The sequence below is a fragment of the Pinus tabuliformis genome, chromosome 3_1 (assembly GCF_031772625.1).
Source record: "Pinus tabuliformis cultivar Carrire ecotype Pingquan chromosome 3_1, CPIR1, whole genome shotgun sequence".
Classification (NCBI taxonomy): domain Eukaryota; kingdom Viridiplantae; phylum Streptophyta; class Pinopsida; order Pinales; family Pinaceae; genus Pinus; species Pinus tabuliformis.
The window spans coordinates 67,350,588-67,366,661 of NC_142301.1; the positions used below are offsets into that span (position 1 = coordinate 67,350,588).

General features: G+C 30.5%; 1 protein-coding gene across 1 annotated transcript in view; it reads right to left on the bottom strand.

The window, feature by feature from the left end:
• LOC149185813 (LOB domain-containing protein 28-like) overlaps window positions 1-15,699 on the bottom strand; it is a 31,039-nt gene extending 15,340 nt beyond the window's left edge. The window contains exons 1-2 of the mRNA XM_089409142.1: window positions 15,083-15,699; window positions 14,214-14,314 (exon numbers count right to left, since the gene is read on the bottom strand). Coding sequence (XP_089265268.1) covers window positions 14,214-14,314; window positions 15,083-15,699 — 718 coding nt within the window. The remainder of the gene's footprint in view (window positions 1-14,213; window positions 14,315-15,082) is intronic.
• Window positions 15,700-16,074: the final 375 nt, after the last annotated feature.

A 16,074-nucleotide genomic window follows, 5' to 3' on the forward strand; every position in this document is an offset into this window, starting at 1 on the left:
CAATTCCATGGTCCGTGGATCATGGGTAGATCTTCTATAGCCCGCATTACATTATCAAAATAAGGGTAGACAACCCTTTAACTCTTTAACAACTAAGCACTCCATGCCCACAAAATGCGGAGTCTTTACATTGTAATTACAAAGTTGGACCAAAATCTGGGCTCTTAGCCCCAAAACTACCCTTAAGGGATCCCGCGCCCAACACCCATACTCTAGTACCACTTTACTTTTGCACTGGTTGACTCATGTGTCAATTTTCGTCATGAGTAACCATCAATTACTCATGTTTTCATGGTCCCCACTAGGCCTCCCCCACGTGGCAGCATCATCGAGTCACCCTTGTTCAGAGCATCTAAGATGTGTCACCCTTGTACTTATGGAGTTTGTTCCGAGTCCCCATTACGTCCCATTACAATGTTTCATTCATCGTCATGCCACATTTCTTCCATTTTATTCATATTTGGCCTCCAGTCCTTCTGCTCCATCTTTACCGAACCCCCGTTTGAGTCATCAACCATCCCCTCTGGAATCGAGTCAGTCACTGCTAGGTCAACCACTTTTTATTATGCTCTGAAAATGGAATTCGTCAGTCTACCATCCATTTTGTTTCCTTCCATCATTATCCCTAGTGTTAGTCCATCAGTCACTCTACTATATTCCCTTATGCCTTTGTTGAGGATTCCTCATTTCCTTAACTCTGGTGGGCTTTCTTCTATCGACCTCAACACATTTATTCTAGAAGAGTAGTCTAGAGGGTGGTGTACCTTGGTTCCATCTTCCATCTTTGTTTGGTGCCTCAGATCAAGAAAAGTGACTCATTATTGCCCTTTGACTTGGTTGTTTCTCATGTGCTTGACATCAGCTCCTTATCACATGATTGAGATTCATATACTTGATGGTTCGGTGATCCAAATGATTATCCCAGTGATTCTCGGGTGTGTGTGAGATGTTTCAGACCTCATGAGGGGGTGGCCCTTCAGGTAGCCCCCCACATGCCCGAATGACCACATATGTTGATCCAACCTCCAATGCAGTTCCGTAGATTTGATGGGTTCGATTTCAATTGCTTGTAGTGCTCATAACACGCATGTCTCCTCTAGATGATCCATTCAGATCTTTAGAGCCCTTTCCTGTTCTACAGGGCTTCCTTGGTTGTGATCTCCCCTCCCCATGTCATCTTAAGGGGCATTATATCTCATGTACTCATATGATATTGTATTTAGTCATGGCTTATGTTTTTCTAGGTGCATTATGTATATGGTATCCATTGTATTATTTTCTGGCCCATTGATGCCAGTGTATCATGTATCATATATCATGTACTTTGTAGCTCAGCCCCACATTGTTGGGATCATCATTATTCTTGGTTCTCAATTATCTCGATGGGTATGGGTATGCCTCCCCTGCCTCATTTGAGATCATGTACTACCACATAAAAATGAGACTTCTATCAGTATTGTAGGTCTCGCCCCCTCCATTATTTTTCCATCCTTAACTTGTTTCAGATCTCTTTCTCTCTCTCTTTGACTCCCCTTTTGGCGTCTCATGGAAGTGTAATTTACAATGTGTTTCGGTCATACGATTTTCTCCTAACACTCATACATGTGGGGATAATCTGTTATCACCAAATGATCACCTAACCATTTCTAACTAGGTGGATCGAAATACTACATGTAGATTTAATTTTACCATAGTAATATCACTTTCATTATGGAAACTAATTTAGTAAACCACTTTTATTAAATTATTTTCTGATTTAAATAAAAAAAAACCCCGTGAGAATAATTAGATAAATCATTATTTATTTATTTTTCTCTAGGAATGATTATTAAATCATTATTTAATAATTATTCCTTATCACATTTGACTAAATCCCTTAGGAATATTTAAATAAATAATTATTTATTTGAATTTCCTTATTTCTTCTATTAGAATAATTATTAAATCACTATTTAATAATTATTTTTATTTCACACCTTTCTTGATTCTCGCAAAATAATTAATAAATCATTTTGTTTGTTAATTATTTCTAAATAAAGGTATTTAACCATTTTAAATTCTTTTTCCCTCTCCAATAAATACAATAAAGCATTCCAAGTAGTTAGATCTGAATTTGGTTAATAATATTTTATTATTCTCCATTTTCAAGATTAATTCCATACTTTGCTTAAAGGAGGGTTTTTTCATTCATTTTCACCATGATCATACATCGTCAACATTATCGTCATTTTTCTTGAGCTCCATTTTGAGTTCTTCACTTTTGTTTGGGTTTTTCACATTAAGAGAGAGGATCAATTTTCTGAAGCATTAAGGATATCAAAGGACCCATCCCATGGAGGAGGACTTATAGACCAATCTGTAGATCTCCTTCGCCAGGTGTTATCAATAAAAGATTAATTCATTTAAAATTGTCTTTCCAATTGGGTTATTATACTAGATAGTTTATATTGTTGCTTTTTGTTTTGGGTTATATCTTCTTTTATTGCAGGTTTTCTATTTTTGGTTTAGATCTAAGATGACAGCAACCATCAACTTGTTGTTAGGGTCACTTGTTACCTAGTGAATTAAGTGAAGTATTTTTGGTACACCTTCCAGGAATTTTCACACTAACAAGTAATTTGTACCAAAACAAAAGCTTATAACAACATAATATTTAGCCATTAAAATTGCATAAAATATCAAGATGAAGGATAAATTTAATAGTAAACTAAGGAAAAAAATTACAACAATTTTTAGCCTAGAAAATGACTAAAAATGCTTGAAAAAAACGTTGAATTAGCTTCTCTAATGCACCTTTAAACAAAACTAACTTGAGAAAACTTTAAAGATGTGATATTTACCATATAATTTATAAAGATAGGTGACTATTGTATTCAATTTCCATTTTAAAGTAGACAAATCATTTAATTTCTTCATGGAAAAGTGTACCGACTCTAGGAATATTTTCTTATTGGAAAGTTTCATTAGGTGAAATTTTCTAATTAAAATTATTTACATTGAATGAATATTTAGGAGCAATGTTTTTTATGTTGGGTAATAGTGTCACTATTATTTTTCTTGATTTTATATCTAATATTCATATTATATTGTAATTTACTTCTTATATGAGTGTTTATCATTGTAGTCTTACATCTGCACATTTCAATGGAAAATATGAATATACATTTGGACACCCATGGACATCACTATGAATAATATTATGAAATAATAAAATTTCAAAAATACCCCAATATAAATCATGTTTGAAGGGCTAATGGAAACATATTCTACTTGTGAATTTACACATAAATATTGATGCACAATGTACCTTTATAACACACTATTTTTCACCAAGTATCATTCCAATAATGTCAAATTAGCATAAACTGATAGGAATCTCATTCAATCCAATTTTTGGTAGGGAAAATATTTTACTATTTATTTAAACAATCTTAACAAATTAGGTAAGGAATTACATAAAAACAAATCAATTATATTGTTGGGTTGAGTCATCATAAAAATATTCTAGTTAAGTTTTGTCACCAGAGCCTACCTTTCATAAATATTTTGTGTTAGGCCACATAAAAAAAGGTTTTCACTTCCAATATCAAACTCTAAATGGGATTAGCATTGACTAGTTTGTAATAAAGTTGAAATAGAGGGTCAAAATAGGAAACTATATCATTTATCCAAATCAATCCTACTAATATTCACTCATTCATATTTAAAAACTTCAATGGATCATAATTTCTTTTTGCTTAATTTATAGCATTCTCACTCAAGTTTCAATTTATCTCTTTTCATCAACTAAAATTCACATTAGAAAGTGATTCATTCTTTAGATCTTTGATATTCATTCAAACATGGGCTAATATCATTCCCTTCCTTGTAATATAATTGGTATCCATGAAAAGAGAAAATGCAATGATTACAAAAACTCCTAAAAATCCGAAATTCAAGAGATTATGGTGTTCATAAAAATACAACACTTGGATCTCTCTATATATTTTGAGACAATTTGAAGTCCATAATTTAGGAAATGTACTTAATTAGTTATCGATAATCTAAGCTCTACTTTTTCTTAACATAGATCCATTATCAAATAGATTTTAGTGATATGATAGATGTCAGTACTAATCATTTATTAAGTAACCTCCTACAATAAAGATATTTGAGATAGGGGAAATGACAACTTACCTGTATAGGTTTGTGAACCATGATGACAAATTATATCTTATGAAGGAGATCAAAATGGAAATGGGAAGGGATTATCACTTTTATTCAAAAGGATAAAATCCCAAGCCCAAATGATTAATATTTTAAATTCCATGAAGATTATTTTGAATTGGGGAAATGTAATTTACCTAATTAATTGAATAACAAGATTTATTCACGTCATAAACCAAATAAAATAAGTATTGTTTGTTCAAGTAAAATTAATTATATTTTTTCAAATAAAATCAATGCAAATGCAAACTTATAACAAAAGTATAAAATTTGGAATAAAGTCCATGAGATTAAAAATTTATAGTTGGGAACAATGCATGTAACCACAAGCTATATACAAAACTCATAATCTAATAAAATGATGTAACTACAAATTGTATATTATATCATGGTAAGAAATAAAGAAATTATATATACATGTGTGTGGTTTTGCTTATGGATTAGCACCCAAAAATGATGATATATATAACAAAAGAAAAATACATAATTTAAAAACAACAATAGATATCCTTCCATATTTGGTAGCAGAAATAGAAAATGCAATACTATAGGAAAATTATTAATTTGAAATTAAAATACATGTTTAACTATATATTTGACCATTTAAATTGTCTCCAACACATTGCAATATATTCCTTTTAACATATATTAAAATCAATAAAATAAAATAAAAAATTAAAAATTAAAAAAACATATATAACCACAATTTATACAAAAACTAATAATTTGAAACAAAATGTGTAATTACATGTCATATAGTATATTATTATATAATGTATTATTGTAAAAATAAAGAAAGATGGCTCAAAAGATATATGTTATTATCTTATTATTTTTCCAATTGTTATGTCGTGAAAGTCAAATATATATGTGATAGGAATATTCTATATAAGAAAGGAAAACATCCTTCAATATATTTTATAACAAAAAGTTGTCACTAACCTCCCTGTAAGTTTTTGAGGCTTTTATGGTATAAGTTATCAACAAATGATCACATGCTAAAATCATTGCGTATTCAAGTATAATGATAATATATTAAAAGATTAATATAAATTTATTATTTATCTTCATTAAAATTGCAAAAAGTCATATAAATTTATTTTCCATGATATTTATTGAGAAATTTTAAAAATATAAATCTGTTTATATTATCTAATTAGGAAAAAAAAAATGTTTGCTCATGTAGAAACCTAATTAAAAATAACAATATCTGTTCAAGTCAAATTAGCTCAATGCAACATTATAATAACTAGCATTTGCACCAAGAGGTGCAAAGGAACGTCGATAGGAGAAGTGGGGAATATGGAAGTAAGTAAAACCAACATTTGAGTAAAATGCCATCAAATAAATTTAATTTGCATTTCCAACTGCAACACCTAAAAAATGTCGACTAGTTGCTTAAAACTCAGATACATCTCTTTTCACATTCTACATATGCTTGAAATCCATGAATGTGGTACAAACTTCAAATATCTTTATGAAAGAATGCCCATGACTTCATGTAACCACCAGAGCCATAACTCCATTCCTTGGATCTGGATCCAACAATATTCATCCACCAAAACTTGAATAGGTTTCAAATATGCAAAGTATGTCACACTCTTGCCTCAAAAAGACCTAAAAACTATATATAGTTGAAATATTATTAGATTCAGACACTTTCAACACAACGTTTGATAAATTTGAAAGCTTTGCATATAAGACATTCAGAGATTTGATCCATAAGTAGTTCTTGTATAGGGAATGGTTTCACATTAAAATAGTCCATAACATGTTCTTTTGGTGGAAATCTTCTAGGAAAAGGGTCTACCCTAAACATTATCCTATGCAACATAGGCAAAGTCATGTCTTCTGAGGAACTGGAAGCCATTGTTGTTGGAAGGAGGAGGAATAACCCCGAGCTCTCCTAAACCCAACGTGTGTTTGTTGCATCCTATGTCACATTGTTCGATTTCGAATTCAAGTTCAGCAACCTTGAAGTTAGATAAAAAAAAATTGAAAGAAAAAAATTTTGGAGTAAAATTTCATATTAAATTTGACATGCTATATATATATATATATATATATATATATATAGATATATATATAAATTTTAAACCTTAGTAAATGTTAATTATCATCAACATCAGTAACATATGTAGATGAAACAATTTTAATTCTAATTCTAATTTAAACAAATAAAAAACATATATTAAATATTGCACACTAACTAAAAAATAAAAATATAAATAAAAAAACTAAATTTACTTTTCTTTTGTGTTGCATTATTTCCCTGATCATTCCCCTTAGAAAGGAAAAAATTAAAATATAAACTATATATTTCCCAACCATTCTCTTTTATTTGCATCTAGTCTCTTTTTATACAGTTTTTTACTTTAAATTAAAATTAAAATTAATTATATATAAAAAGAGATGGGAAGCAAATAATATGTAGCTTCTCTTTTAATTTTTATCCTTACTTGATTTTAATGAAAGGGAACGATTAGGGAAATAATGTAACACAAAAGCAAAGTAGTTTTAGTTTTTTTGAAATTTTTTAGTTAGTGTGAAATATTTAATATATGTTTTTTATTTGTTTATGCTAAACATAGCACAAAAGTGGCGAAAGTCTTCATCACAAGCTTCCAAATGTCCTTTTATGCTAAACATAGCACATCTCCAAGCTAAGGGTTCAACTCCCACAAATTAGAAGACAACGTAACTATAATGATAGACATATTACTATGTAAACTAAGTAAAGTAATGAATAGAATATATATAAAATTATATGAATTGATTAAGTGATAGACATGCTATGTAAATTAAGTAAAGTAATCAATAGAATATATATAAAATTAAATTTTCATATAGATTAACTAGTTTTATATTTTCATTTGGAAAATTATAAGTTTAAAATTAGAAATGGGTAGAATGTGTATATTTGTAAATTTTAGTCATTAAATTTATTATCAATTTAAATTAGAAATGGGTAGAATATGTATATCTATAAATTTTAGTGATTAAATCTATTGTCAATTTTATAACTATAAGTATATATCCATCTCTAAATACATGTTATATAGTGGGCACATAGACATAATAATATTAATTATTAGTTTGTATTTTTTATATAAATAAATCGTTGAAAAAGATACATGTCACATTATTGAAGTCAATAAATATAGACTCGTGAAATGTGTGCATAGAAGCTAGAACTTAAGGGCACTGCCCCTTGAACCCACCTATCAACCATGGTAGGAGGATGCCAAGGGAATTACATAGTCTAATGTCAAGGGATTGGTTTAGCGCAATTAATAAATAATACTCACATATTTTTCAAATAGAGATTTGATTTATACATTTCTCTTGAAAGATAAAAGATGTCACATTTTTTTCAAATAATCTTAATAAAAAAAAAACATTTCAAAAAATTTAACTCTTAATTTAAATAGTTTAAAATTAAAATACAACCCTTAAATATTTTAATCCAAATTCTTAATTTATTATAAATTAAAAAATACAATTTCAAATTAGTGCTAACATATTCACCACCAAACTCAAAATTACCTCATCATTAGTGAAACTTTACATCATTACAAGTTGACTTGTTATTTCATTGATGCCTAACCCAGAAGGAGATTAAGAACTTATAATTAATGGTTCCTGGTTAGATGAAACATATTTTCCTCATTGTCACCATGAACTCTTCATATGGAAATATATTAGTATATCTTCAAATTTGGAGATATGGTTTTCATCTTTCACATGATTAGTGGTTCCCATCATGGATATTATTACTCATTATTAAATATTCAGAAATTACATACACTCATGAAAAATATAACGAGAGTGCAGAATCAAATACATTAATCAATCATTTAACAAAAATGAAAATAATTTAACGAAAACAGGGCCAAAAATTACAAACGCAAAAGCACAGCTGCAGATATTATTAAAATCCAAAGGAAAAATGATATACATAAAATATAATATATTTAATTTGTGAAGTATTGGAAATATTACATTTAAGCAGTAGGTATATTTCTGCGAATGGATAAACTCCAACAACTAACTCAAATGAACGCTCTAACATTATTATCATATTAATATTAAGAATCAAATGGACGGTTCAACATTATTATCATATTAAGAATCCATTAAAATAGTAAAATTCGATTTAAATTACATTCAATTTTCAAAAGTACATGCCAATGACATTGAAATGGTGGTCGCACCATCTTTATTATGAAAATCTAATCTCAAAATTAGAAAGAACAAAATTAGTTAAATTAGAACCATCTTTACTAAGGAAAATTTAATGTCAAAATTATAGAACTCGAGCTAACTTATTAGCATAAATGACAAACTGATCAGATGCTTTAACTGAAACGATTTAAGTTTGTGAGTTGTTAAACTTCTACTAACTAATTTTACTATAAGACAAACGGTATTGATGATCTGTAACAGTCCATTATCAATTATTATTATTAACTCATAATTATCAATTATTATTATCAACTTATAATGAGAATATGCGAATGATGTAAATTATATAATTTTCTGATTATGTGAATGTAGATTTTCACATTTGTTTATATTGTATATGATTTTTGGAAGAAATCTTAGAACTCAGGAGAACATTTAAATCCAAAAAAATGTAAATGAAACTGATTGTAATTGATAAAAACCTAAAATGAAACAGATAAAATGCAGTTGTCACATGCAAAATTTTGAGAATATAAGTATTTACATTTAAATAGGTACTCAACATCAATCTAAAGATAAATTCAAATATAAGAAAAGAGGAAATAATGTGTGTGTTATAGTAGCACACATGTATTTTTATTACATAAATTCATAACTATGTAAAACTTTCCTCACTTTTACAAGTTTCAAAAGGAAATATTTAGCATCAACATATATTTCCATTTTTCCAGTATAATCAAGGCCCCTAGGATCATCTCCTAAGGCCCCTAGGCCTGTCTCCTCTTTCAAGCATACTCAAGGCCGTTGGGCCCATCCCTTTTGTAAAAATACACCTAATGGTACCCAGAATACCACTTGGTCATCAAATACCACACACAGAGGGAATGTTGCAATTTAGATCCAAGTACTTTCTCATGGGATGAGCATATTTAAATGCATAATTGATGAAGGAGCCTTTACCTATGTCATAGCATTGTTTGTTTGGAGAGATTTAGTTTCTCTTGAACACACCTCCCTAGCTACATTATTAAAGGAATCTGTTGGTCATTCTTTCAAACCACATGGAAACATTATGATTTTTCCCATTGAGCTAGGTTGCAAGATCATCATGATAATGTCTAAATAGTATATGCTCCTCTTGATTATAGCCTTATCTTTAGATGAAATGAAGGACATTGTGTCTCCAATCTTTCAAGTGCTCAAATTCCCCTAGTTAAGAAAAAATTAATGATTGAACAATTATCATATTGTGTGCTTGATCCTAGCTTTAAGTTTGTGATGAACATATCACTGATTCACCTGTGAAAGATTCTAATGCTTCATTTAAGAGTGTCGACGTTGGAATGTTTAAGAATAAATCTCTCATGGGTAATTTCCACTTCTGGCACCAGTGTGTTATGTCACATCCTCGTCTACATACATTACTCCATCAATCACCAATGAAGATCATGCTCCTTTTTTTAATTTCATACTTTGAAGAGAGATCTTTGCCTCTGCACTCAATCCCTTTCAAATCTTATTTCAAAAGAGCATTCCAAGTGTTTCAACTCTTGAATCAAACTAGTTATATAGGTATAGTGATGCCCTTATATGTAATGGAAGTTCCATAACTATTCATTTAAATGGACTTTGCATGCCCTTATCATGATCTCTACCTTGAAGAGAAGTATGAATGGTTCTTGTCACCCATTTGGGCCTTCAATGCCCTTTGTTCAAATGAATTTTTGGACATGATCTTGCCTTTAGGTGAATTTATCCTTGAAGATATGGCTATTATTTAAATATCATCAAAAATTATGCCCCATATATCTCATTTTCTTCCTAAATAGAGTCAAATAGAGGTTGGTTTGATTCCATGAAGAGAATCATATTGATACCAAAGCTTGATTCCTATGTAGGATGTGTACTCTAAGGGTAACAGGGTGAATATTTCTACAACTATACTAATTGATACCACCTCAAAAGATTGTTTCTTAAGGAATTTTAAACTTGTATTGTTATTCTCAAATAGTTCCATAATGTTTTCATTTGGTCATATAAATAAATTTTGGGCATTAATCTTATAATTTATGAACATGAGATAAAGATTCATAATAATGCTAAACCTTTTTTATAAAGGCCATGACTAATTAATCTAAAGGTCGGGTCACTAGTATCAAGGTAGAGGTAGATAAACATTGAATGTGGGGTTTATCTACCTAGTCCCCCTTAAGAAAATAGGTGTGTAACCTTTTTCTTGTGGATAAAATGTAGGGGAGCATATAAAATGTATTAACTTTCAAGATCTCAACTAAGCTTGTCCAAAGGATAATTATGACATTAGTTTCATTTGTTAGATCGTCAACAAGTGCTAGAAATGAAATTTTCTCCTTCATGGTTGGCTTTTATGGTCATAATCAAATTTAGATTCATCAAGAAGATGAACTTAAAATAGACATCATCTATTCTTGGGCATTTTTGCCTATTGAAAAATGGCATTTTATCTTAAAAACACTAATGCAACTTTCCAACAAGATAACTCATGCAATCCATGACATTAAGCACATAGTGAAGGCCTACAAGAAGAATTTAGCTACTTGTCTGAAGCAAAGAGCTAAATAATTGGCCCATATTTGAGTTGTGTTCAAGAAGTGCAAATAGTAGAATATTTTACTCAACCCTCACAAGTGCAATTTTTTTTGTTTCTTGGAGATTTTTTGGATTTATTGTGTCCAAGTATGGGATTATGGTGTAACCCTTTAATATTGAGGCAATATGTTAGTGTCATCAAGCATGACTCACCAATTATAAACTACAATGAGATTACAAAAAGTTTCATGTCCCTTCTAAGAAAAGGAGTCGTATTTGTGTAGGATGATCAAGTGCACTGATATTTTGGTGCTTTGGAGAACGCTTTCATCCATCCCCATTTCTAAGTTTTCAATATAATCGTGCTTTCTTATTATATCTCGCAAAGTCTGAATCAACCATCAATATGGTTTTGTTTTAAGAAGATGGATTGCTCCATAGACATGTCATTTATTATCTAAGGGATATTTGGACCAAAATTGAAGTACAATGATAATGAAAAGTTGGCACAAGTAATTGTGCGATCTAGAAAGGTCTACAAAGTGGATAGTCATATCGTAAGAACTTGACTTGGAATTTATATCATCAAAATATGAAAGTCCTTCACTTTCACTAAACTAATGTCAAAGTTATCATGTGACATTGAAGAACTTGTAGTTGTTGAATCCTTGTTGGATGAATAGTTTTTCCTCATTTCCATGATGAATACTTGGTATGGAGATATATTAGTGTATCTCTAAAATTGGAGAGTTTTTCCTCATTTCCATGATGAATCCTTGGTATGGAGATATATTAGTGTATCTCTAAAATTGGAGATATTGTTTTCATCTTTTGCATAATTAGTGCTAACATATTCACAACCAAGCTCAAAATTACCTCATCATTAGTGACACTTTTCATCATCACAAGCTGACTTCTTATTTCATTGATGCCTAACACATAAGGAGATTAAGAACTTATATTTAATGGTTCCTTATTGGATGAAACATATTTTCCTCAATGTCACCATGAACTGTTCGTATGGAAATATATTAGTGTATCTCTAAATCATCTTTCACATGATTATTGGTTCTCATCCTTGATGTTATTAATGCTAACATATTTACCACTTTACCACCAAGCTCAAAAGCACCAATTACTGCTAACATATTTACTACCAAGCTCAAAAGTACCTCATCATTGGTGACACGTGTATGATGAGAAGTTGACTTGTCATTTCATTTACTGTTGGTATGCATGCACATAAATATAGCATAAAGCATACTTAGCTTTAGTTAGCTTCAATACTTGCATGTGGTGTACATGCACATTAACATAACAAGAGGGCATGTAGCTTTAGTTAGCCTTAGTGCCTGCATCAATTATGCTTAACTTAGTTGCTTTATGTATTCATCACTATTGAATATACAATTCATTCTCTTCCATTTTTTTCTCGATTCTTGCAAGTTTAGTCCTTACCTATACAAGACTCTACTAATTTAACATTAATTACCTAACCCATAAAAAAACTAATAAAAGATCATTTCACTGATTTTCATATTAAAGTGACAATTATCTACCATTATCTTTCTAACAATCATCCAAACAATTTTGCTAATAAAACGATTCACAAAAAAATCACTTCCTTAATGGTCATATTAAGGTGACAAATATCTTTCTAACAACCGCACAAACGATTTTCATATATTTCTCATTTTGGATTTCAGGCATCTGTGGTTCATTTCTTTTAAGTTGAATCGAAGTATGTTTCAAAAGATGGATCCCTGTTGGATGGATCCCTATTAGGATTCGAAAAATTGACAAATATTTCTTATTATTAAATATTCAAAAATTACATACAATCATGAAAAATAACGAAATTATTGAATCAAATACATTAATCAATCATTTAACAAAAATAAAAAATAATTATTACAAACTCAAAAACACAGCTATAGATTTTAAAATCCGAAAAAAAAAATTGATATACATAAAATAAAATATATTTATTTTGTAAAATATTGGAAATATTGCATTTAAGCAGTAGGTATATTTCTGCGAATGCATAAACTCCAAAAACTAACTCAAATGAACCCTCCAACATTATTATCATATTAATATTAAGAATCAAATTGACGGTTCAACATTATTATCATATTAAGAATACATTATTATCATATTAATATTAAGAATCAAATTGACGGTTCAACATTATTATCATATTAAGAATACATTAAAATAGTAATATTCGATTTAAATTACATTCGATCAAGCAACTGTTATTGGTTGAATGTTAATTTTCAAAAGTACATGCCAATGACATTGAAATGGTGGTTGCACCATTCTTTATTATGAAAATCTAATCTCAAAATTAGAAAGAACAAAATTAGTTAAATTAGAACCATCTTTATTAAGGAAAATTTAATCTAAAAATTATAGAAATCGAAATAACTTATTTAGCCTAAATGACAGAGTGCTCAGATGCTTTAACTGAAACAATTTAAGCTTAAAAGTTGTTAAATTTCCACTAACTAATTTTACTATAAGACAAGAGGTATTGATAATATGTAACAGCCCATTATCAATTATTACTGATCAGATGCTTTAACTGAAACGATTTAAGTTTGGGAGTTGTTAAATTTTTACTAACTAATTTTACTATTAGACAAAAAAGGTATTAATAATGTAACATTCAATTATCAATTATTATTATCAACCTATAATGAGAATAGGTTAATATGTTAATGGGAATATGTGAATGATGTAAATTATATAATTTTTTGATTATAGATGTAGAATTTCAATTGTTTATATTGTATAACATTTGAAAGAAATAAACTCAAGCGAATATTTAAATTCAAAAAAATGTAAATGAAACTGATTGTAATTGATACAAACCCAAAATAAAACACAGGTAAAATAAGCTGTCACATGCAAAATTTTGAAAATATAAGTATTTACATTTAAATAGGTACGCAACATCAAAATTACAAGGAATCCCTTCGACTGTAATCGAAGTAACTTGAGCAAAAATGTAAACGCAGACAAAAATGTTTCAATACACGAGAGTGGATTCCCGTGAGCGATATACTTGTTTACAAAGTTAGGTATTCAAAAGGTGTAATGCCCATGCAGAACCAAATTTTCCAGAGAAATCTGGTAAAAAAATGGTTATACCTGGGCATTACAGTTGCTGCTGCTGGATATCGTTCACGCATGCGATGGGGGGAGTTTTCTGTTAATAAATATCTCCCTCAATCGACTCTTTAACTAACTGTATTGGTTGGTGAGTGTGAACAAGGCCGCCGCACTCTTGAGCTGCTCATGATCTGCCACAGGATCCAGAGATTGGTTATCTTTCATCGAAGACTCTGCACTGCATTCGCCATAAAGCAAACCAAAGAGTCTAACCAGTTAGGATTTATTTATTGAAATGACAAAATTGTTTTGTGAATAAATTGAAACTCTTGACGTTTTGGGTGAACACTTCACTGAGCTTTCTGTTTTGATGATGATAATGGTGATGGGCTTTCTGTTTTGATGATGATAATGGTGATGGTGAAGTGTTCACCCTAGAGATCTGATATTTTGGGTGAACACTTCAATAAATTGTCTAGGTGAAATGATGGTAATGGGTGATGGGTGAAGTGTGGGTGAACACTTCACTTAGCTTTCTGTCTTGATGATGGTAATGGGCCATGATGAGGGGTAAAATGTTCACTCTAGCCGTCTGATGTTTTAGGTGAACACTTAGTTGTCTATCTTGATGATAGTAATGGGTGATAGTGATGAGTGAAGTGTTCATCCATGTTTTGGGTGAACATTTCACTTAGTTGTCTATCTTGATGATAGTAATGGGTGATAGTGATGAGTGAAGTGTTCATCCATGTTTTGGGTGAACATTTCACTTAGTTGTGTATCTTGAGGACGATGGTAATGAGTGAAGTGTTCACCCTGACAGTCTGCATTTCAAGAATTTCAAGAATTAGTTCACCCAAAACATGAAACATTTGACGTTTCAACATTACACACTTTATTCCAAAAACAATTTCAACATGATCTTTTAACTGTTAAAACATTCATACACAAAACCAGGATCAATTCAATTTTAAAAATAAAAAATAAAAAATAAAAAATAACTCACCTAGATTCATAGGCTTCTTTACAGTCGCTAAAAGCCTGTCTCTGTTCATACTCAAGCAAATTGTTACTGGGTCTCAAATTACATTGACGATAGATACCCTGCCCTTGTACTCCATCATAACCAGCATATTGAGGATATGCAGAAGGATAAATCCAAGATGAAGGCAGGCAGCCACCATTGCCAAGGGTTTGTAATTGTTGTTGTTGTTGTTGCTGCTGCTGCTGAGGCTGCAAATTATTATCATATGGATCAGCCCTATTCTGGTAATACTGTTCCAGAAACATTGTTTGACTTCTCACAAATTCCAACTCTTCTCTCAACCTCTCCACCTGGGTCTGGAGCATGACAATTATTCCAAAGCAGCCATGAACAGGATCCTTTTCCCTGGCATTGGCCTGGTAAACTATAGATTTCATTGCATCGCTCTTCTGGCTGTCATCTGGAAGCTGCTTCAGGATCCTCAAGATGTTGCTCACTCCGAAAAGCTTGTGGGCATTCAAGAATTGTTTGGGCTGATCCGGAGGAAAGTAAGGAGCCAGTGGGCAATCTGGAGAGCATTTTCTCCTCTGGTACTTGCATGCAGCACAAGCCTGACCAGTGCCACCTTTATTGGACATCTTCTTCAACCTATCGTTAGATGAGAAGAAGTTATTTCGAACAGTTATCATGAAAATGACAGATGTATTGAACTAAGGAAAAAGAATAATAGAAATGTTTTAAAAAAATCTTAACTTCACTAAAAAGCTTCAAGAATATTGTGCCATGAGAAGAAAAATAACCGTTACATAACTATGTATTCACTGGAAAAATGCATGAAAAAAACAGCAATTACAACAATTACAGAACTGTGAAAAAATGTTGAAAAGTATGCATTTATAAAAGGGAAAATGGTATGTGTATATCTCTGTAAACTTTGAAAATGTTGAAATAGCGCACCATGAGAAGAAAAACAACCATTACAAAACTGAAAATGTTGAAATAGTACACCATGA